Raw genomic sequence first — 22,619 nt, 5'->3', positions numbered from 1 at the left:
TACAATGAAAATGCCATTACAATATCTTTCATTCTACTGGAAGCTTGGCATAGATTAACAAATCCCGAGGAGAAAGTATGGGAAGGCGCTTACAACCCTCTCCCCCTCACTAGGGTCCTTCAGTAGAGACAAATCGCTGTTGTTGGGATCAAGGTTATAAAACACACACACACAAAAAACCCCACACGAAACACCGCCAAACCCCCAAAGCCACACCCCTTCCTCTGATCCCTCTGGAAGCCTCCTCCGATTGCCCTCTGAACCACATGGACAAGATGGAGCCCTTGCAGCTTTACTTAATCTGGAAGAACAGCTATTTGTATGTAAAGTATCCACAGTCGAGAAAGTCATTTAAAACCTATTCCCAGACGTGGTACCAATACAACCCCCTCTGCACGAGACCTGGCCATCTACACCATCCTGCCAAGCTCTGTTTGAACCACTCTTCGGATAAAATGTATGTATGACAAGATGCATGGCCATTTATGCATGGTAGGTTTTGCCTTGTATTTTCGACTCTCTAGATGCGCATTTTCCCCACCCGAGTTCTCAAAACTCTGCAGAGGGGCTTATTTTTGAGTTCTGAGAATTCGGATGGGAAAGAAAGTGCATCTAGGCCATTTACGTATGGGAGGTTTTGCCGCTCTCGAGATGCACGCTTTCCCCATCAAAATTCTCAAAACTCCGCATGAGGGCTTATGGTTGAGTTTTGAGAATTTGGATGGGGAAAATGTGCCTCTTGAGAGCGGCACATCCAAGGCAAAACCTCCCACGCAGAAATGGCACACTATGCTCATCTGTATGGACTTCCCTCCCCCGCCTCGGAAACAATTGTTCTACAGCAGGGGTTCTCAATAAGGGGGGAATTCCCCCCAGGGGGGGATTTGGTGGTTTGGGGGGAATTGGGACCACTATTAAGCAAATATGCATATTATTTGGAAGGCACCTTTCGAGTTAGACTATCTTGGGAAGGGGGGGATTATATTCTGAACAATGGTGAAAGGGGGGGTGGAGCAAAAAAGGTTGAGAACCACTGTTCTAGAGTATTCTGGAGTCCAGTAGCACCTTAATAACATGTGTTTACCACGCCCGTGCCCAGACTAGCACGCCCACCCCCTCTGGATTAAGGGAGCCCTCTGGGCCATTTATTCATGGAAGGTTTTGCATTGGGTTTGCCACTCTTTAGATGCACTTTTTCCCCATCCATATTCTCAAAACTCAACGATAAGCAGCCGTGCAGAGTTTTGAGAATTCAGATGGGGGAAATGTGCATCTAGAGAGTGGCAAATCCAATGCACAACCTCCCAAGCCCGACCTCGGACCTCCCTCCCTCCCTCCCTGCCGTCTTACACTGTATGGCCGGAGGCTGGGCGCAGTGGGGCTGGAGCTCCGGCGCGCCCCCTTGGCGGAGGCAGAGGCGGCTGCCGCGGCTGCGGCTCACGTAGTTGCTGGGGAAGATGCCGAGGCGCTGGTCGATCTGGCCGGTCCACCAGCCCTCGTCGCCGGAGACCTGCGAGTCCTGCGAGAGCACCTGCACCACGTCGCCGGGCCGCAGGCTCAGCTCGTCCTCGCCGCACGCCTCGTACTCGAACACGGCCGTCCAGAGGCCGGCGCCCGCCTTCTCCCAGCCGGGGCTGGCCGCCCGCGCCGCCGCCGCCGCCGCCCCCTCCGCTTCATCTTCGCCAGGGCGACGCGGGCTGCGCTCTGCGAAAGGCTCCATGGAGGGGGCGGAGGGAGCGGCTCCTCCATAAGGGGGGAGGCGCCGCCCGCAAGGGGAGCCGCCTAACGCGCATACGGCCGCGCTTACCGGCCGCAGGTACGACCCCGACGGGGCGGAGGGGCGTCGCTCCGCGGCAGCCCCGCCGAAGGCCCCAACCGCCCGACCGCCGTCGCCTCCACGACAGGACGGAGCAGCGGCGGCGGCAACGGCGCATCCTGAGCCACCTGACTGACCGGCAAGCTCCGGAGAGCGGGGGGGAGGCATTACAAGCCCCGCCTCCTCGCCCAAATCTCCATGCCCGTTCGCCGCTTCAACAGCCTTTCAAGCTCCTCCCTTACCTGATTGAAGATCTTCGGCTACGCGCCGCTCCTCGGCCAGTCTCCGCCCAGCTCTCGCACGTTGTCGGGATCGCCTCTCCCATTGGCCAATTCTGACCCACGGTGGTTTTGTATTGGCTCGCATTTGCTGTCAGTTCGCTAGTGTGTATAACTATCTACGGGCCCCCTTTCACATTGCTTTAATAGTAAGGAAAGGCCTCGGTGCTAAAGGGAGAACTTTCATTGGGCCACGAGCGAATGGGCGTGGCGGAGAGGGAAGACGGCGCTTGCTTTATTCCGACTGGCGCATAGCCCAGAAGGAAGGACGCTTTCTTGTTAATCATTGAGATCGGTCAAAGATTAATCATTGGTTGTGTATGGGGACGCTGTTGTCCCATAGAAAAGTGTATGCTTTGTCTGGCTGCCCCTTGTCCACCTGCTGGAAAAGCAAAAAAGAGGAGAAGTAATAGGTTTATGAACACTAGCAGCTCCGAATTCACACGTATCTATAAAAGCACTTGTTAGCTCTTCCTTCGAAGGTCATATATGCAGACGCAGCTTTGAATTTGCGTATATCAGCTGTCTGATGTGTGAGAAACACCAAGGTAGCTTTTCTGCTTTTCGAGGTCTGATTTACACATGCAGAAGAATGGGGTGGCAATGAAGTGGCAAAAACTGAGGCGGGCTGAACCACTCCCCTCCCCCCCGATAAAAAGATCTTGTGCCTGTGTAACCCATGTCATTTTTACGTTACATTTTATTTCTATTAAAATGTTTAGACCTTAGGACCTAGGGAGCAAAAGGTCACAGAGCATGAGCAGTTATTAAAGTTGCTCACGTTATACCAACTGCAAGAGTCCCACACCCTCAGTCAGTCTGGGCTGCGGCAGGAGAGAGAAGGCCATGAGCCTGATCGAGGGAACTGTTAATTTCTTTGCAGGTATGTGATGGGCCCAACCAGGGAGAAATTGTATATTAAAATATCCCCTTTAGGGGTTGTTATCAAGAAAGGGTTTGTTAAGCTCTTAGTTGAGTTGTGGTAAGGCATGGTTTAAAACTCTTCCCCCTGAGTCAGTCTGGCTTGCAGCAGGCCCAAGCCAGAGAAAGATCTAGAGCAGCAGCACGAACCACTGAAGAGCATATGGAGAAGAAGCAGCCCTGCACTTCAAGTTAACAGTCTGGACTTTCTCGTCTCTTTGTATTACTGGGCACTGTTTGCTATTTGCCATTGTTCTGACTGCCCTTCCTGAAGAGCACTGAAGATCCTGACTTTTGCTATGTTCATAGCCATTATGATTTAGTTTTACTTCTAATTGTAAAGTTGTTGGGTTTATGGTAAATGACAGCACCCTTGAATGCTTTAACATTTGTTTGCCAAGCCATAAGGTTGCTGTCATTTATTGATTTGAATCCCCCCCCCCACTCCAAAAGGAAAAGGTAATTTAGGAGAGGGATCTGTGTAGCCAGAGTTCTGCTGGATTAAACATGGAAACTAACACAGCGGGGGAAGGGTGTTCTAAACCCCCTCCCTTTGCATGCTATGCTGATTTTTTATTTGCAGGGAGTTTTTATTTATTTCAAACAATCAGTCGCCTTTATACCTTGCAGAACTCAAGGTGGCATACAATGTAAGATCACAATTTAAAGTCTCAGATGGGGTCGAAAGTGAGGGAGCCAGAGACACCTTCCTGGGGAGGTTGTTCCATGTAGAATATTCCAGAATGGGATCCTTTATGATAATCACCCTCCTGTCTGAAACAATCAGTTCTACACTTCAGGGCTCTGTCATCTCAGTACCACCTCATTCCCCCTGCCTGTGTGAACCAGGCTTTATTTATATATATTTCAATTTATACCCCATCTTCAATCCCCGGATTGGGCCGGGCTCAGGGCAGCTAAGATCAACAGAATGTACAAATAATAAAATTGTAACCATAACTTTACAATTGTTAAAACAGTTCCCAGTATCTAATCAGTTAAGTATTAAAAATAAATGGTGCTCATCATAGATACTTAGCGCCATAGTGGCCTGAAAAAGTAGTCAGGGCCCCCTAGAATGCATTGATGGTAAATATTGACAGGTGAGGGATAGGGAGGCCAGCTTTGACGGTAAACCATTGCTGCCCTTAGCTGTAGGTCTGGCAGAATAACTCCATCTTACAGGCCCTGCAGAAATCTTTGAGGTCCTGCAGGGCCCTGATCTCACTAGAGAGGGAGCTCTACTAGGCTGTGGCCAGGGCATAGAAAGCCCTGGCCCTAGTTGAGGACAGCTAGACACTGTTTGGGCAGGGGACCACCAATACATTGTTGTTACTGGAGCATAAAGCTCTCTGGGGGGCGTACCAGGAGAGACAGTCCCATCGATACGATGGTCCCAGACAGTATAAGGTTCATTCTGTAACGTTAAACCTAGGCTTAAATTGTGTGGCGGATACATTGGATTGATATGTAGGAAGTTTCTTCCCAGAGGTATTTCAGAGATGGGGACCTGGCTGTTCTGCATGCTTAGCCTTGTCAGGAAAATTTACCTCTGAAATTCTCTCAGTTCTTATTTAATGTGGGTGGTAAGCACAGTTTTCCATCTCCTTTCAAAGTAGTTACCCTAATGCAACAAAGTGAATCCTGGAAAAGCCAGAGCTTTTCAGTCATCGAAATCCAGAATTCAGGACAACTCTGTGTATTGAATAAGTTTGTAAGTGGGTACTTTAAAATTCAATTCCCATCTGAAGTTATTGCTACCTAATGCAGAACTGTTGTAGCCATCTCAGCTTCTTAGATTAAGATGCTATGCCATACCGCTAAAAGCATTTTTATAACATCTTTCTCAAATCAACTTTGAGGCACTCCTGCATTGTGTGCATGCCTATGTGCTTGTTCATGTGGAAGAGAAGCATTTGTAATGTAAATGAACATTCTGGCCTGTTCACATTACCGACTGTGAAGCAGAAGCCATTTTAACCTTCTTGTGTGAAAATGCCCTTGGGGCGATTTCATATACTACAAGAAATACAAAATTATAAAGGACAGCCCCATAAATTTCTACCACAAAACATGTGTATACAATATTTATCTACTATATGTATAGTCCACCATTCTCACTAAAGCTGAGAACAGATTACATAGTAAGTAATTATGACACGATATATAGTAAGCAAAGTACTAGGATTACAGAAATCTAAATGCTGGTGTAGCTTTCAAAAAACATGCTTCTCTCATCTATTTTATCTATTTGTTTATACACCAATTATGTATAACAGGAACAAAAGAAGGGGTCATCAATCAGTATGATTACAGTACACAATCTCGAAGTTGTTTATTAGCTGGGTAATTCTAAACAGAGTTACACCCTTGTGAGTACATTAACTTCAATGGATTTAGAAGGTTGTAACTCTGCTTGGGATGACAAAGTGCACAACTAGGAATGCTTTGACAATATGGTATTCTCCAAAATATTCCCACAACTGTTGTTTGCAGCCTATGCCTCTTGCATTCAGCTATTAACAATAATTTTAAAATACAATAAGCAACCCTGCCTCCTTGTGGCCAACACTGCAGTAGTCAAAAGTACAGAGTTTTTGTTTTTAAAAGGAGAATATTACAGTATTTCATTTGTGATTTATAAGTAATAAAAGGAAGGCTGTAATCCTCGAGCTGTAGCATCAACAGAAGCACAGTTCATTTCATGGGACTGGTTGGAAAGCATTCTCTCATTAATTGTATTTGTCAATAGATAAACAAGACAAGTTTACATAAAATCTGCAGGATACAGGAAGTGCTTGTCACTTATCAAAATGCAGAAGAAGTATTTGAAACAGGCTTTAAGTCACTCCGTTTTGAAAATGTCGTGTCCTCTGAGCTGCTAAACAACAGCGGAAGTAACCGTCAACTGAGACTTAGAGGCATTGAGGAGGGACATAGTGGAGGAAGGTATCGGCTTGGGCTAAAGAGGGACAGTTCCAGGATCCTCAAGTGAAAATGTGGCTCATGAAAAACAGAAGAGTGAAGTATGGATAGCTGAGTATTGACTGAGACAGTGAAAAGAGCCTGTGGAAGAAGAACCTTATCAAAGAGCAGACAGAAGCCCTGACAGAAAGGGGTACACGACTGAGAATACAATCCTAAGTAGGTCTACATATTTTATTTATTGGGGTTTACTCCATTCCCAGGAAAATGTTTTTAGGATTTCAGCTTGAGTCTCACAGGAAGAAAACAGACATCCTTCTGTCAGTTAATCACTTAGAAAGGCTGGAAGCATTCAGAATATATTATTCTCAGCTTGTAAAACCCAGCATAGATCCACAGTACAATTTGAAACAGAGGTACACCCTTCTAAGTCTATTGATGTTAACAGGCTTCAAAGGGTATAACTCTGCTAATTTCCACTGCTAAGTTACAAGCTGTGTGAATAAATGTTTTTAAATGGAAGAAGTGGTACAAATGTTATCACTTATGAGTAAACGAACCTTTTAAACCACTGATAGAAAATGGTGGCCTAAGGATATTTGGACAGAGGCAGACTGTCCTTCCCTCCTTTTTTGCTCTCTTCTTTGAAAGAATACTATACCTAAGAGCTTTATAAATGGAAAGCAGTTATGTATTTCCTTAAGTTGTGGCCACAGACTTAGGCTAAAGAAACAGAAATAATTATTTCCAAGTTGGCATGAATGATACATTGAATGATATGGCGAACTTTAAAGCTGCTGCTAAAGATGATGTCAAAACCAAGTGCCCTTCACTAGTAAGCTTTTAAAGGCTTTTTGTGAATGTCACAGTAATATTCCTGTTTTGTTTTCAAGCCACTGGAAGTTGGGCAGGAAGCAGCCAGCCACCCCTTCATTCTGCCTGGATCCAGCACCAGCTGAGGACTCTTTGGCTCCCAATGGCCACTTCTGACCTCATCAGAGGAAGGGGAAGCAGCAGCTAGTTTGCCCTTCCATTGGGCCCTATTCATGAAGAATGCTCTTGTAACACGTTGCTTTTTTGTTTTATGGTGTTTTACATGTTCTGCCTTTGCATGCAAGCCACTTGTTTTGAGAAACAGTATATAAACACTGGAAAATAAATGTTTTGATTCTTTTGGTCTGTTATATAGACTGGGGGCCCATGGTAGGAACTGAAGCTTCCATTTGTATCATCGTGGATCCTATTTTGTCACCCTGTTGTTGTGTGAATCCCATTCATGAGGCTTTTGGCTATCTAGGAGACCTCCTCAGCTAAAGACTCCAAGTGGGGGTCTGTTATACTTTTAGCAGTACCTTGTATCTAGTATTGTAAATCATAGAAGTTAAAAATTGCTGTGTAAATCACTTATCCTGCAGTATAGCTCAACAGAACCAAAGAGCTGGTGTTAGGTACTGAGCAGATATAGATCTAATCTCCAAAGGTAAAGTCAGACTGTAGGATCAGAATTAAATTTTCTGGATGTTGTAGTTCGACTCTCTCTTGTAATAACTGGTGCAAATATGTTAGTGTTTATACAGAGTAGAAAGGAGAAGAAAGGCATTTGTCATTCAAATCAGCTTTCTGGGTGACGTAAATTTTACATTTGCATTGCAAACAAATTGAAACAAAAACTTACCCATTTTTGTCATCAAAGAAGGCTTCATAAAAGCAAGCTACTTCTGTGGGCTTTGATCTACATTACAGTCCAAAATCTGAATCCATATGCTCCTATTTTCTCCGTTCCATGTGAGTTTGTGTGACCTGACCTGGATGGCCCAGGCTAGCCTGATCTCATCAGTTATTGGAAGCTAAGCAGGGTTGGGCACTGTCAGTAATTGCATGGAAGACCACGAAGGAAGTCCAGATTGCTACAGAGAGGTGGGCAATTGCAAACCACTGAGCCATGGCCCCAGCCCCAGTCAGCCTTTGATTAGTTTGCTCTTGGAAAGGAAGCATATGGCATGACATTTCCAGTAACCTTTCACAATACATTTTTGTTATTGTCCTCAGTGGAAGTTGACATCTTTTAACCAGCAGGAGTTTTTATTAATTAGCTCTGCAACCTACTAGAAGACTGAATCTCTGTATGTGATGGCATGGAGAGGGGAAGAAAATATGTGGTAAAGAGCAGATCTCTGATTTACCCTCCCAGAATTCTAAACTACAAGTGGTTCTGATCTGTTTAGTCCCACAGTCCATATTCCTCATCCAAGCTGTTCTTAAATATACACAATCAGCATGCTCATTTCTTCTTCATCTTTGTATTAATAAGCTGAAGTTTACATTTATGTTTGTGTCTAATTCCCCAAACCTATGTCATTCCCAAAGGATGACATAGAAAGTTTTTTAATGGTAAAATCACCCAGATCCACTCCAATCTGGACACTATTTGTATAACACATCAGTTAATAGAACCTTCTGTGGGCAAAGAAGATATTCTGCCACTGAGCCATGGCCCCAGTTAATAGAAGTATCTGGCTCACTGTCTTGTCAATTTACAGATCACTTCATCTTGCTTAGCCTGATGGATGTTCACAGGGTCCTGGGTGTTTGAAAAGCACCCTTGTGTTCTTGACTCCTGTCGGTTATTGAAATCTTATAAAGAGATACAGAGCATTTGTTGCTTGTTATAAATGATTATTTGAATCAAGGTTTCTCCCCCCCCCCCTCATTCTTTTAAGGAGCTGGTTATTTGTCCATTGTTGGGAAAAATAGTGAAAAAGAAAGATAGGGGACAGGTTTTTCTGGATGATATATCTGCCTTTTACCCTTTTCAATCTGGCTTTATTTCTGGTTATGATGGGGAAATGGTTCTGGTGGTGGATCTCTGTTTTGATAAGGACAGTGCATCTTTGCTGCTGTCATTAGTAAACAGCCTTTGACACAGTTGATTACAAGTTCCTGCTGAGATGCTTAGAGGCAGGAGTTAATATTAGAGAATCTGTGCTGAAGACATTTATATCTTGTTTCACTGATCCTAACAGAAGGTTATTATGAGACAGCCAGTGGTGTGGGATTTGTCCTGTGATGTGCACCAGGAATCTTATGCTGTCCACTCATGTGCCTGTGAGGCCATTAGGAGAGATCATCTATACTTTTGGGGTTGCCTTTATGCCGATGACAATTTATTATCTAAAACACCAAAGGCAGCTGTTTTCATCCTGGGCAAGCGCTTGATAGCTGTGGTCAAGGGACAAGATGGAGGTCAGGAAAGCTGTGGTTTTGGAGGACATGGTTCTCCCCACATTTGATGGAGTTCATCTAGTTTGGTCGGGTTTATTTTAGTGTCTAGGGATCATATTGGATTTTGCCTAACTGACAGAAAAATAGGAAAGCACACTGGCAAAAGTTGCCTTCTTTATCTCTAGCATAACAGTTGGCTCCCTACCATGCCTCAACTGATTTGGCTATGGTGATCCATGCAACAGTCACCTTGAGATCAGAATATTTTAAATTTTAATTTCTGGCAAGGTGTTGGTTTTTACCTATAAAAGTACTGAAACCCACCTACAAGATTGCCTCTCCCACCATGTCCTCCTGCAGGTGAAAAAGATCTGCTAAGGAGCCCATCCTGCAGGTTGGTGAAGGCAGTTACTGTTCTCATTTTAGGAGGACAGCTTGCCAGTTGAGACTGGAAGGCTCCCATTTTGCTGGTTTTTAGAAAGCTATTTAGAAAAGCAGTTTTATAAATATGTGAGCTTCCACAATAGCAGTTTTAGCAGCAATAATCTGTTTTCTGTTGTGTTCATCGTTGGTATTTTTATATTGTTTTTAACTGACAGTGTAGCCTGCCTTGGAACCTTTTGGGGAAAAGGCAGGCAAGAAATACTGTCAAAGATAAATAATACATTTTAGGTAACAATTGGTTATGTGTATGATCTTAGGGCGGTAGGGTTGCCAACCTCCAGGTACTAGCTGGAAATCTCCTGCAATTAGAAGTGATCTCCAGCTGCTAGAGATCAGATCACCTGGAGAAAAATGGCCGCTTCGGCAGTTGGACTCTATGGCATTGAAGTCCCTCCCTTCCCCAAACCCCGCCCTCCTCAGGCTCCACCCCAAAAATCTCCCGCCGGTAGCGAAGAGGGACCTGGCAACCCTATAGGGCAGTCTTATCCTGAACCTTATGTAGCTTTGGTCTTGGAAATTTTGTCTTGGAAACGTTGCCTCCCACTCATAGCTCCAGTTTGACTTGGTAAACCTTTTTGCAACAGACTGCTGTTTGCTCGGCAGCTCACCCCGCCGCATTAAATGGTTGCACTGCTTCACCATAACGTGACTTTTGCTCGCAGATGCGTTCCCAGCGCTGGCGCTCGGACATCGGCGCTGTAGCTCTTACCAACACGAGGGCTGTGTGCATGGACGCCTCCGTGGGAAACGCCATCACTGTACAAGGGCGGCCCTCGCCTGAGACGGTCATCAAATCGGGCAGAGGCCGCACGGAATGAAAATCCCGCTGGGCCCAGGAACTGGAGCGCGCGGCTCGGTTGCCAAGGCAACGGACGCCTGCGGGGCGCCGACCGGTAAACTAGAGGAGGCAAATATCCTGTTGCCATGGCAGCGCAGACGCTTACCCGCGCTGTCGCGGGAACAGGAAACCTCGCGGAGAGAAGGAGAGGGCATGCGCGACCGAGGGGGAGTGCGCGCGCTGTATTCCTGTTTCCGACCCTCGCTCATTTGCCCCCACCCTGGTAAATCTAGTCTTGTCTCCTGCCTATTCCAGCTTCCGCCGCTGGGCGGGAACCTACGTTTGTTTCCTACAACCACCTTTGCACGGATATTGTCCATGTGGAAAAGGGGTGGGTGGCGAAATATATGCAGGACAATGATTAGCACATTACTTTTGCAGTACTCAGCTCAAACCCAACCCCTTTCTGACTATATATTACTCTTCCTACACCCTTGACACTGAGAGACACTGTCCTTCAGTGTTACTATTCTGAAGATGCCGGCCACAGTTGCTGGCGAAACGTCAGGAAAGAAAATTTCAAGACCACGGTCACACAGCCCGGATAACCTACAAGAACCAATGAAATATATGCGGTTTGTGCTATATTACACAGAGGCTCACGTGAGGTTGAAACACAGACCCAAACCTCCAAAACGCTGTAGCTGCCTCAGCAAGAGAGCTACTGCGACCCTACAGTGTTGCCTATCGCAACAGAACAGCAGTCTTCCTATAGATTGAGTGGCAGTGTGTAAAACAGGAGTTTAGTGGCGTCATAAAGGCTAATAAAATGTATTCCAGCACAAGGGTTCACGATCATTGCACGGGGCAAGAAATGCTGTAAAATATGTTCTATTATTTATTCATGTTTTGACTTATCTTCAGTGGCTGGTTATTTGTATAATGGGCATTCCAATATCTGAGCTGTAAAATGCCACTGGATTCCTGTTTTGTTTGCTGCTTTGAACATGGTTGCTCATCTGGAATTAGCACGTAGGGTTGTGGATTCTGCTCACATCAAAATAGGTGAATTGAGAGATGCCTCTCTCTAAACAAGAAGTGCCACAGCAGAGTGGCCCCTACTAACTGAACCTGCTGCATAAGGCTATCCAGAATAAAGACAGAGGTTGTTTGCAGTCATGCTGGTCCAAAATCAAAGCACAATCCAGATAAAAATCTTTCATTAGGAACAACCAAAATGAGGCAAAGCAGTGTGCAAGCATTCAAGTTCACTAGAACTTGTTACAAACACACGAAGCTACCTTATACTGAATCAGACCCTTGGCCCATCAAAGTCAGTATTGCCTACTCACACTGGCAGCGGCTCTCCAGGGTCTCAGGCAGAGGTCTTTCACATCACCTACTTGCCTAGTCCCTTTAAGTGGAGATGCCGGGGATTGAACCTGGGACCTTCTGCATGCCAAGCAGATGCTCTACCACGGAGCCACAGCCCCTCCAAAACAGCCTTTCTTACATGCCAACCACCACTTTGGGGTCAGGAAGCAATTTTCCCTCCAAGCCAGATTGGCCAGGGATCCTGGAGGGGTTTTTTTGCCATCTTCTGGGCAGGGAGTCGGAGCCCCTGGGGGTGTGGGGGTTGTGTCTTTCCTCTCCTTGCTAGGAAAACCCGTTGTTCAGCGACACCACCACCGCCCCCCCCCCCCGCCAGTGTTGCGCCTTTTAAATGCCTCCTGTCGCTCGCTCCCCGCCCGCTTAGGGGCGAACTCCGGAGCGCCTTCGCCGCCCCTCCCTCCTTCGCCGCCCGCTCCGCTCGCTGTCTTCGCGCGGAGGGGCGGGCGACTCGGGAACGCGGTCGAGGAAGCTGCCGCAAGGGCTGCTGGGCCACAGGCCGGCGGGCGGCCCGGGGCCCGGACCTAAGATGGCGGCGGCGCTGGTGGGGGGGAGGAGGAGGAGGCGGAGGAGGGGGTGGTGGCTCCTGTGGCTGTCGCGAGGCTCGGGCTGTGGAGGCGGCGGGCGGTTGTGCTCGAGCTCGCAGGGCGGATAGAGCGGGCGGGCGGGGCTGGGAGCGGCGGGCTGCGGAGGACCCCGGCTCGGGCCGGGCCGGGCCGCCATGGGCTCCCAGGTGCTGCAGATCCTGCGCCAGGGCGTGTGGGCGGCTCTGAGCGGCGGCTGGTACCAGGACCCTCACCAGGGCGCCGGGGTCAACGCGCTGCACCTCTACCTGTGGCTCTTCCTGCTCGGCTTCCCCTTCACCCTCTACATGGTGAGTGAGGGCCGGCCTGGCTGGCTCCCGCTTCTCGAGATGGAGGCTCTCGCCTTTGGGGCTTGACGCCTGCATCCCCCCCCCCCGCACCCCCGACGCTGGCTTTATTTTTGTGGCTTTTCTTGAAAGTGGTGGGCGAGCCCCCTGCAAGGGTGCCAGCCCGCCAAGTGTTTGCATCTGGCTCCGGGCGGCCTTCGCGAAGTAGTTGAACGGCGGCGGCTGTTCTGGCCGCCTAAGAACATCAACAGGGAAGGGGCGCTGGGGGGGCTGCGCCGTCGAGTGTAATGGCTCTGGGATGTTCGCTAGTATGGAGTAAACAAGGGTTGATTGGCTGGTTTGGAGTGATGCTTCACACGTTTCAGTCTGTGTACACGGAAGGAGTTTTGTGTAGCAATTAGCCCTCCGTCTGCATGAAAGTTGAAAAAGGAGCGTGTAAAATTGTACGTGATGATCACACGTTATGTCTCTGAGAAGTATGGAAACACTACTGAGAAGAGGATGTCAAGGCTAATGTTACATGGTAGGATGTGTGCCTCTGAATGCGGTTGGGAAGTAAGTTGCCCTCTGCTACACAGAGAATGCCCCAGATGGAGATGTGATGTGGCCATCTGATAAGGTGCTTGGCTGCTATTTTCCAACTTTCCCCATTTTGGAGCCTGTGCATGTTGGTTGCTAGGTTTAACCTGTTACTATGGTGTTAGTTTTAGGGGATCACAAAAACATCCGAGGCTACAGGGACCATTACAGAATGACTTGGTTTGTGTTTTGCAATTGCATACATTTGGGTTTCCTTTGAACTGATTTGTTTTCCTGATAAAGCCTAGGATGATCTGTTCTTGTTCTAAGTATGGGCTGCCAGCGCTTGCACATTTTGTGATTATGTGGGAGATGAAGATTGCACAAGATGCTGATAAGCTTCAGAACCTCTCCCTGCTATGACTATAAATTCTGTAAACTTGTATGCTATGTTTCAGTGTGGGTTGGTTGTAGGGAAGAGGAGCATTGAACAGGTTCTTCTTCATGTTTGATCTTGCATAAAAATTGTGGTTAACCTAAATCTAACCCTATCAATTCATAGGCTAGTAGTGAGAGATTTATCAAACCCATGGATGCACAGTGAATTGATAATATGCTGGGATGCTCCAGCTTTACCTACTAGTCTTTTTTATGTGAACCATGCACACACTATATATGCCCCTTTATACTATTTTAGGGCACCCTATTCTCAAGATAGCTGTATGTCTTTATTTTTTTCCCCTTGGCAAAGGCAACCAATCTCTAGCTTCTCTCTCTCGTTTGCTGCTTCACAGTATATGTTTCTGCAAATCTTTCCAAAACTGTGTGCTCACCTAATTACTCAGAATTTCTAGGACTACCTGTGGGATTAGTTTGATTTCAGGAATCAGTTATCACTGGAGGGTGTTATGGACTCGAACTGGGAAATGGCTTTCTCTGTTTTATGCATTCTCTGTAGGGATACTATTTCCTACCTGCCCTGCTCCTCAAGACTTTGTTTTGTTCACTTTATATGGTTTCCAGTGAGTGCATGTTGCTCTGGCAACCAGGCAGTGATCACATTTAATTCCTGGCAAATCTAAGTAAACAGACATCGCAAGGCAAAAGCGGACTCGTAAAAGAGGTATGTGGTTCACCAAATGAGCCTCTAGGGAGAGCCCTGCGTGAGCTTGCAACTACAGGAGATGAAGAACTCATTGTCAGGTTCAGGGTGCTTCATTAGCACTTATGTTATCTTGACAGGAGAGTCGACCCCTTGCCACTGGAAAACAATGGGGGAAAGTGTTGCTAAAGAAGAGCATAGATGCTTATGTTTTAGAAGGTTGAAGTTATTAGTTCAACTTTTTGTTTCATTATGCCAAGGGTGGGGAACGTCAGGCCCGGGGGCTGTTTAAGGCCCACTAAATCATTTGGTCTGGCCCTTTGTGGGTCCTGGCAGATCTCTAGCTCATAAGGACCTAAGACTGGCGATCCACCCCCTACCGCGGACAGGAATAGCCTCTATTCAAGGCAGATGTGAGTTTGTTTTGCCAAGAAAAGGAACCTTTTTTCCCCTTGCAGAAGAGTCCTTAGCTATGGAGCTGCATGACCGCCCAAGAAACTGTGTTAACCCTTTCCCACCTTGGCCGTAGAGAAACGTATTGGTTGGCTAATTTTTAAGTTGATAAATTTGTATGGCCCACGAATGATGTTATAAATATCCAAATGGCCCTTGACGGAAAAAAGGTTCCCCGCCCCTGCATTATGCTTATCTCTGGAGAATATGGCTGGACTTATTGCATTGTTGCAAACAATATGATATTAGTAACGAGACATTTTCAGAGAGTAGCCATGTTGGGTCAAAGATAGGACATTTTGGAGGACTTTCATTCATAGGGTCGCCATGAGTCGGAAGCGACTTGACGGCACTTAACACACACAACACACAGCCATGTTGGGTTTTAGTAGAATAGTTGTATTTGAGTCCAGTAGCACCTTAGAATTCAACAAGAGTTTCAGGGTATAAGTTTTCAAGAGTCAGGGAGCTTTGATTCTCGAAAGCTTATACCTGAAACTCTTATAGGTCTCTAAGGTGTTACTAGACTCGAATCTAGCTATAGTAAGGAGACAGTAACAGATCCTGATTTTCTTATTAAAATGTGTAGTAGATGAGCAATCATAGTTTGCTTGTGACTAAACATTTCCTAGTAGAACCTAAAATGCCATTTCTGAAAGAGGGCTGATAAGGCAAGACATTTTTAAAAACATGTATTTTCCAGCTTTTAACTGTGAGCTGTAGCTGTCTTTGTCTTTTTCTGTAGTAATATTGGCGAGTGGTTCACTTGATCAAACTGGAATGTTAGGAATGCAGGTTAAGTGGATCTACTCAATTTGACACATTGATCAAGTGCTTCAGCCTGTACCAAACTTGCAGATAACCTGTGCTTACTGCGTGCTTGACCAATTTTGATAGCTTTGTAATAGCATAATAAATGTGGACTGAGTTGCAGTCTGGGTAGCTGGTCGACAGTTGATGAAACAATCATGCATGTGCTTCACCAAAGCATTTCCAAATCCTGTAATTTCAATAATTGTCAGGTTTCAAGGGATCAAATCATATTAGTATTGGATGTTCTGGTTATTTCGACAGGAAGAAGTACCTCTCAGTTGCCACTGGCTTGTTGTCTGTCTCATGCAAATAGTTCTTGATGTGCCTGCCATTTAGTCTTGCAGTGCTTAGTGGAGAATAGGAGCCAAATCACTGTGCTTTGCAACTGGGAAGCTGCCTGTGTATAAAATGGTTTAAAGTCCGTCTGCTTCATCAGAAAAAAAAAATACGATAATGACATTTCAGAACTGTGCTTTTGCTGGAGTAGTGATTGTTTTAGGGGCTCTGCTTTGAGATTCTCAGTATCGTTATTCTCTGATACTTTATGAATAAGCAATACTCAAATTAGGGTGGAATGCCAACAGGGTGCAAACATCCTGGGTGGAGCAGAGTCACAACAGTATTGCAAACAGTAGCTAAGAAACTGTTCCATGTCCTTGTATTTTTGGCAAAGACTAACTGGAAATAGCGGCTCATGTGCTATTAAGATGTCCCTGGTTACGAAGAGGTGCGTACCAAGTACATTCTCCCCTCGCTGAAGGGCCCTAGAGAGCCCACAGAATCAGTAATATTTCAGACACTTCTGGAGGGGGAAAAAGAACAGATTACCTTAGCCATAGCTAGGTTCTGTACAATAGCACTTAAAGTTCGCCTATCAAGGGTCTCTTCAAAGATGGGCCTAATTTTAACTTAGAGGGATAAGTAAAACCTAACTTGATGGATTTGTATTTTTGTATTTTAAATTAATGTACAATTGTGAATTGCGGACAGTTTTATTATGTATCATTTAGAATGGCAATGCCGTAATTAAAAAAAATCTTGTCAGCTGGAAATAGGTTCTGCTGAGCTTGGGCTTCAGCAACTGGATGAGGCTATCTCTGAGCAAAGGTTCAGGGGAACAGCCTGCATAGCACTCCATCTATACTTGCTCAGACCAGAGCTGTATATGGGGCTAGCCCTGGGAGAGACAGGCAGTGCAGAGGCAGTCAACTCTGGAGAGACAGCTTTGTCTTCTTCCTACAAGTGAAGCACCCAAGAAGTTTCCACAGTGCCTGCCTCTTCTAGCTTCACAGACAGCTTTGGCATAGGCAAGGCTAGAAGATGGAAATAAGTTCTGCTGGGCTTGCCAGTACCTAATTCCAGCAAGTTCAGCAATTATAATACCAAAATGGGCCACAACCAAATTTGAGTTTGGTCTAAGTTGAAACTTCATCATTCTTCTTTCCCCCACCCTTTAGGCACGTCTAATAAGTAAAAAAGGAGGCAACAGGCAATCTGTGAGATGATTCGGGAGGCACATGCTTGCTACATGGACTTGGACAAACAAGGCATCTACCTTAACAGTGAATATAGGCCAATTAGTCATAAGTTAAAACAGGTTGAGTCATATTTGGCTGTCTCTTTCTCATTTAGCCGTGTGCATGCAGTCTAGTCTAGACATATTCTAAATAGATAAAAACTACTGTGGTCATCTCATTCCTTGCTTCCAAAGTATTGTTTACTGAAGGCATTCTGGAGCTGTGCCATGATGGCAGTTGCACAATACAGAAATATTTGCAGCACATTCTTTTGAGGTAACCAGAAATCTTAGGATGTGGTTTGTGACTGTGTATTTAGCTTCATTGTTACTTAAACTTTTGTATCTGAAACCATCCAAGTACCAGTTGTCAGAGCAAATAAACCTCTGCCAGGTATGCATTGGTTGCTGCTTCATTAGTGTGACAATTCTAATACTGCTTTGGACCATCCCAGAGAGCTTAACTTTAAATGGCCTGTACATGCCATTCATTGAAAAGATCCAGTGTGGTGTAGAGGTTAGTGTTGGACTAGGGCCTGAGAGTTCCAGATCAAATCCCTGCTCACCCATGAAGCACACTGGGTGACCTTGGTCCATTAACTCTCAGTCAGACTAGTCTACCTCACTGCCATCTATGAGAATAAATAGAGGAAAGACCCATGTGCACTGGATTAAACTCCTTGGAAGATGGGTGGGATAAAAATGTCGTTGATAGAATTCCAGAATGCATAGGACTTACTGCTGAGCCTGGTTGTGGTAATGTTGATATAGGATTCTCTGCATGTGTGCCAGACTGATGCTTCAGACCCAAGTTTATGCATCTTTTTCTTAAATAAAATGGGTGTACAGGCTATGTCTCTGCCGTTTGTAGGAAAACTCTTCCCACATAATGCATTGCATTAACCATAGTGGGGACAAGCTTAAAATTTCTCATTAGCAGCCTAAACCTTTCTGAGGACTTCATTGTACAGGAATGTCCTAATGTATAAGGGGAAGCTACATCCTTGCATCATCTTGGTGATGAAGCTTCTGCTTCTGGTCCCACCAAATAGATCAAAGTTTGAGGCAGCCCTGGAGAGTGTAATGTTCTGTCTATCACAGAAGAGACTTCAGACTACTCTAGTACAGATGTTGATATATTACTAGTTTCAGACGTTTAGTAAATGCAACAGCTTTAGATGGTTACTAGGCTATATTTTTTGGGAGTGGCAGTAGTAGTACATATCTCAAAGCACTTGAGAAGCAGTTCCAACTTTGGTGTTACACAGATTGTATTGGTTCAGAGTGATGCAAGTTTTCTTTCAGACCCATGATGCCACTTGTCTTGGGTCAGAAATGCCAAATTAATATCTTGCTGGCTACCTTATTTCTCATGTGTGGGTGAAGGCATTCTGTTTTGTGTCCTCACTGCCCCCCCCCCACTGGTGGTAGCCCTCCATGTGATGCAGAAGAGGTTTGTGAGCCTAGTGGACTCCCCCACCCCCACTTAATTCGCTAAGGGTTTTGTGTGTGTGATTGTGTTTTTCTGTAAGTGTTCCAACAGTGCTTCGGTTAGTTTTTCACATTTCTGTACAACTAAAAGCTTTTGGAAGGATACTGGGTTTTCTGTTCAATGAATTTACCGTAGATGGGTAAGAGTTTATAAAGCAGGATTTCTCTGCCTCCTCTTGCTACAGCCCACTTAGCCCTCTGAAATTTATTTAGCTCCTGGGAGGGTCAGGGAGCCCTTACAAACAGCATGGGTGCAATGCTGGGAAATCTGCAATGAGAAGGGGGATTGGTAAAAAGTCATTCCCCCTTCCCTTATGCCCAATGAAAGTGTCCTCCTGACCAAAAAAAACAGCAGTTGGTTGCAACTCTATATTTGGACGTGGCAGACAAGTAAACCCCTTATCAACAAAGCAGAGAAAGGAAATTGCACCTGGAGATAACACTTCAGAGAGCTTATAGTCACACCAAAAATATTATCCTAAGGCTTGGTTTGAATTCAGCAGCAGTTAAAAAAATACATTAAAAGGCAGCTCTGGCTTCCAAACCACTCACTGGGCACATTTGATCTAAACTGGTTTATTATTTTTAAACCCGATGGTAACTTGATTTTTAACACATGTGAATGCTTTTTTGTTCAGAAAGGGCTGTACCATTTTCTCTTGCATCCTTCCCCCCTTGACTTGTCTAACATTCCCTATACATTTGATATTAAAATCCCTTGTTGGTTTCACATCAGGTGCTGACCTGTACCCAGGATACACTAACCAAGTAATATTTATGTAGAGAGAGAGAATTCAGTTTGCTACACACTAATGCAGACAGGAAGGGAGTTGGCAGGTGATGAGAGGAAACTGTGATCTAAAACTGGGAAAGAATCAACTATGTAGGGAAATAAACAGAAATGGAGGCATCAATACAGGATTTATTCTGTAGTTTTTAATAGCTAATTTGGTGTAAGAACATACAAGAAGCTGTTCCGGATCAACAAAGATCAGCTTTGTTTTTAACATTGGCCTCTCAGATATGACCAGGAAGTCCCCATAAGCTCTCCTCCATTTTATCATCCCAGCACTGACCTATTGTCAATTAATTTGTGTAACTTTAACTCTATTTTAAAGAGCCATGTAAGTGAATAGCCTTCAGTGACAGAAGGAGAGCTTCACTCTTCCTAAACCATTCATCATCAGCAAGATATCTAATTCTCAACATGGCCCCACCTGTCGATACCTAAATCTAAAAGTTGGGACCCTGAAAAGACAAGATCTTTTGGCAAATCTGAAAAAGGCCCCAGTTTGCAGGGGGAAAAATTAAATCTAAAAAAATAATAATAAACTGGCAGGTTAATCCCCCCCCCCCGCTCCAATAATAGAAGCCATAGAGTACTTTTAAGAAAGTAGCTCTCAGTGGGGGTTGCTTGGCAACAGCAGTATTGCCAGCCTTCACACCTTGGGGAGGGCCCTTACAAGGGCTATTTTGGCCTTGCAGTCCATCGTTGCTCCCCTCCCTCCTGCCCTGGAAGGACTCATTGTGGCCAGGCCCTGCAGAAACTGCTGGGGAACTTCCTACCATGCAGTGAGTCCCACAGTGGCTGCCAGACAACTTGATGCCACATAACTTGTCTGGGCCCTGAAGCAGGCTCTGCACAACTTGTGTAACTTGGCTAGGCCTGACATTGGCTACCCCACAACTCATCTGAATGACTTGCTTCTGCACAATGTTTGCATCTTGGCCAGACTTCCCAGGGACGCTAGGCTGCCAGGGGGAGGGAAAGAGGTAAAAGCTGAGAGCTAGTGTGGTTTAGTGGTTAGAGTCAGACTAGGATCTGGGAGACCCAGGTTCAAATCTCAGACTAATTTACCTCACAGGATTGTTGTGAGGATAAAACATAGGAGAGGATAATGATGTAAGATGTTTGGCGGTGTCCACTGGGCAGAAAGGTAGAGTATAAATGAACTAAACAAATAGTAAATAAAACTGAAGACTTAGAGAAGACAAAATAAAGGTTGGTTGGTGAGTGGGAAGAAGAGAATTAAGCCAATAAAGGGGAGAGGAAATGGGGACTGCCAGGGGGAGGAAAAGAGGATAATAGTGTGCATAAGGGGATACAGGGGGGAATGAAGTGACCCCCTCATACTCTTGTGGGCTCCCTGCATGTTTTTTATTTAGTTCTGAACATGGATCCAGGTGCAGATCCTTAAATCTGGGGATGGTCATTACTAGCAACCCCTAAGGTGCATTGAAGGGGATGGGGGTGACGGCCAGGAGGAAAAGAAGGTGGCAACCAGGGCAAGTAGGCACTGAGAGTTGGCAATGTTTGTTTGAGATGGGAAGGAGCCTCGCATCTCCATCAGAGGTTCTGCCTGCTGTCACCACTGTACTCAGCAGAAAGCAAGCACTAGTAGTGGCGCTGATGAATCAGGTGGCCACTGAGTCCCTGCCCCCCCCCAAGTTGGACAGTAGGTAGGTGGAGTTAGCTACAATACTGGTTCCCCATGAATTTGGCAGTGGCTGGAGGGAGGGTGCATGTTGGAGATGGTGGGAGAGGGGAGGGAAAGGAGAAAGAATGGGAGAGAAAGTGGTGGAAGCATTGTACTGATGTGGGCTGGCCAGCAGAGTAGGTGGCCCAGAAAATGGGTGGCCAATTGAGGGAACGGGGATGTCTACTGTGAGTCCTGAAGGTCCCCCTTGCTTGCAATTTTATAAGTGTGGCGTGTCTTCTTTAGTTCTTTGCCCCCAGCTAACAAGAGCTAAGTAATTACACCTAGTTCCAGTTCTTTGATCATTCTTGTTGCTCCTTTCTGCATCTTTTGCAGTTGTATGATTTTTTTTTTAGACGTGGTGAGCAAAATCCTACATACATATTTGAGGTGCAGCCATGCTGTAGATGGATGTAAAGGCACTACAGTTAGGTGACTGAATTTTCAGTCCCTTTCCTGCTCATCCATAATGTGGAATTGACCTTCTTCACTGCTGCTGCATAATGAATTGGTGTTTTCAAGAAGTCTGCCACTACCGCAAGATCATTGTTTCTGGGTATTCAGGCCTAAGCTATACTATCAGCATGTATATAAAGTTAGGAATGTTTTTGTCTCAAAATGCCTCCCTTACACTTAATTACCTTGAATCTCATTTTGCAGTTTTTCATTTGCAGTGTTTGGAGAAATCTTTCTGGAGTTCCTGCCAGTCCTGATTTGACTACCTCACTGTTCACGACTTCAGCTAGTTATAAATAACTTATTCAACATTGGTTCTAGTACAGCTTTCAGGCATTTCACAGCACTGTTTGTGAGAAGGGGCTGTAGCTCAGTGGTAGAGCTTCTGCTGTGCATATGCAGAAGGTCCCAGGTTAAATGCCCAGCATCTCCAGCTAAAAGAATCAGATGGTAGGTGATGTGAAAGACCTCTGCCTGAGATTCTGGGGAGCCGCTGCCAGTCTGCATAGACAGTACTGATCTTGATGGACCAAAGGTCTGATTGAGTGTAAGGCAGCTTCACGTGTACTTACCTTCAGGGTAAGGATTACCCTCTGCTTCTTGTTTAAGCAGTTACTAATCTGTAAAATAATATGCCAGTTTATCCCATGGCCGATAAATTTAGTCAGTCTTTACTGAGGGCCTTTTTCAAAAGCTTTTTGAAGTCCTCATATATAATATTTATTGGACTGCCTCTATCTGTATGTTGGATGACACTCAAAGAATTCTAAACAGCTGCTGAGACAGTTCAACTAGCAGAAATCTTACTGGTTAATCTTCAGCAAGGCTTATTCTTCTGTATGTTTAATCAATTCTAACAACTAATGCTTTCTGGCAATTTACCTGAGGCAGAAGTTAGGCTGACAAGTCTGTAATTTCCTGGATCCCTTCAGATCTCTTTTTAAAAATGGATGTTATATTAGCTTCCCTCCAACTGGCTGAAGAGGCTGATTTTCTTGATAAATTACATTTTTGTTAATGTCAGTAAGTTCACATTTGAGTTTTTTTGAACACCCATTCGAATGTTATCCAGCTTCAATAACTACTTTTAAATTGTCAGCTTCAAAATATAATTGTTTGTAATATCACATTATGAGTGTGAAGTCCTG

The 22,619-nt window shown here is 45.3% G+C and overlaps 2 protein-coding genes across 2 annotated transcripts in view; one reads left to right on the top strand and one right to left on the bottom strand.

Moving 5' to 3' along the window:
- MAP3K9 (mitogen-activated protein kinase kinase kinase 9) overlaps window positions 1–1,720 on the bottom strand; it is a 31,019-nt gene extending 29,299 nt beyond the window's left edge. Inside the window, exon 1 of the mRNA XM_056851020.1 lies at window positions 1,351–1,720. Coding sequence (XP_056706998.1) covers window positions 1,351–1,720 — 370 coding nt within the window. The remainder of the gene's footprint in view (window positions 1–1,350) is intronic.
- A 10,766-nt stretch (window positions 1,721–12,486) lies between these two features.
- PCNX1 (pecanex 1) overlaps window positions 12,487–22,619 on the top strand; it is a 107,211-nt gene continuing 97,078 nt past the window's right edge. Inside the window, exon 1 of the mRNA XM_056851026.1 lies at window positions 12,487–12,647. Within this exon, the coding sequence (XP_056707004.1) occupies window positions 12,495–12,647 (153 nt within the window). The 5' untranslated portion in view covers window positions 12,487–12,494. The remainder of the gene's footprint in view (window positions 12,648–22,619) is intronic.

Source organism: Euleptes europaea, chromosome 6, assembly GCF_029931775.1.
Source record: "Euleptes europaea isolate rEulEur1 chromosome 6, rEulEur1.hap1, whole genome shotgun sequence".
Lineage (NCBI taxonomy): Eukaryota > Metazoa > Chordata > Lepidosauria > Squamata > Sphaerodactylidae > Euleptes > Euleptes europaea.
This window is presented reverse-complemented; position numbering and strand designations above follow the sequence as displayed.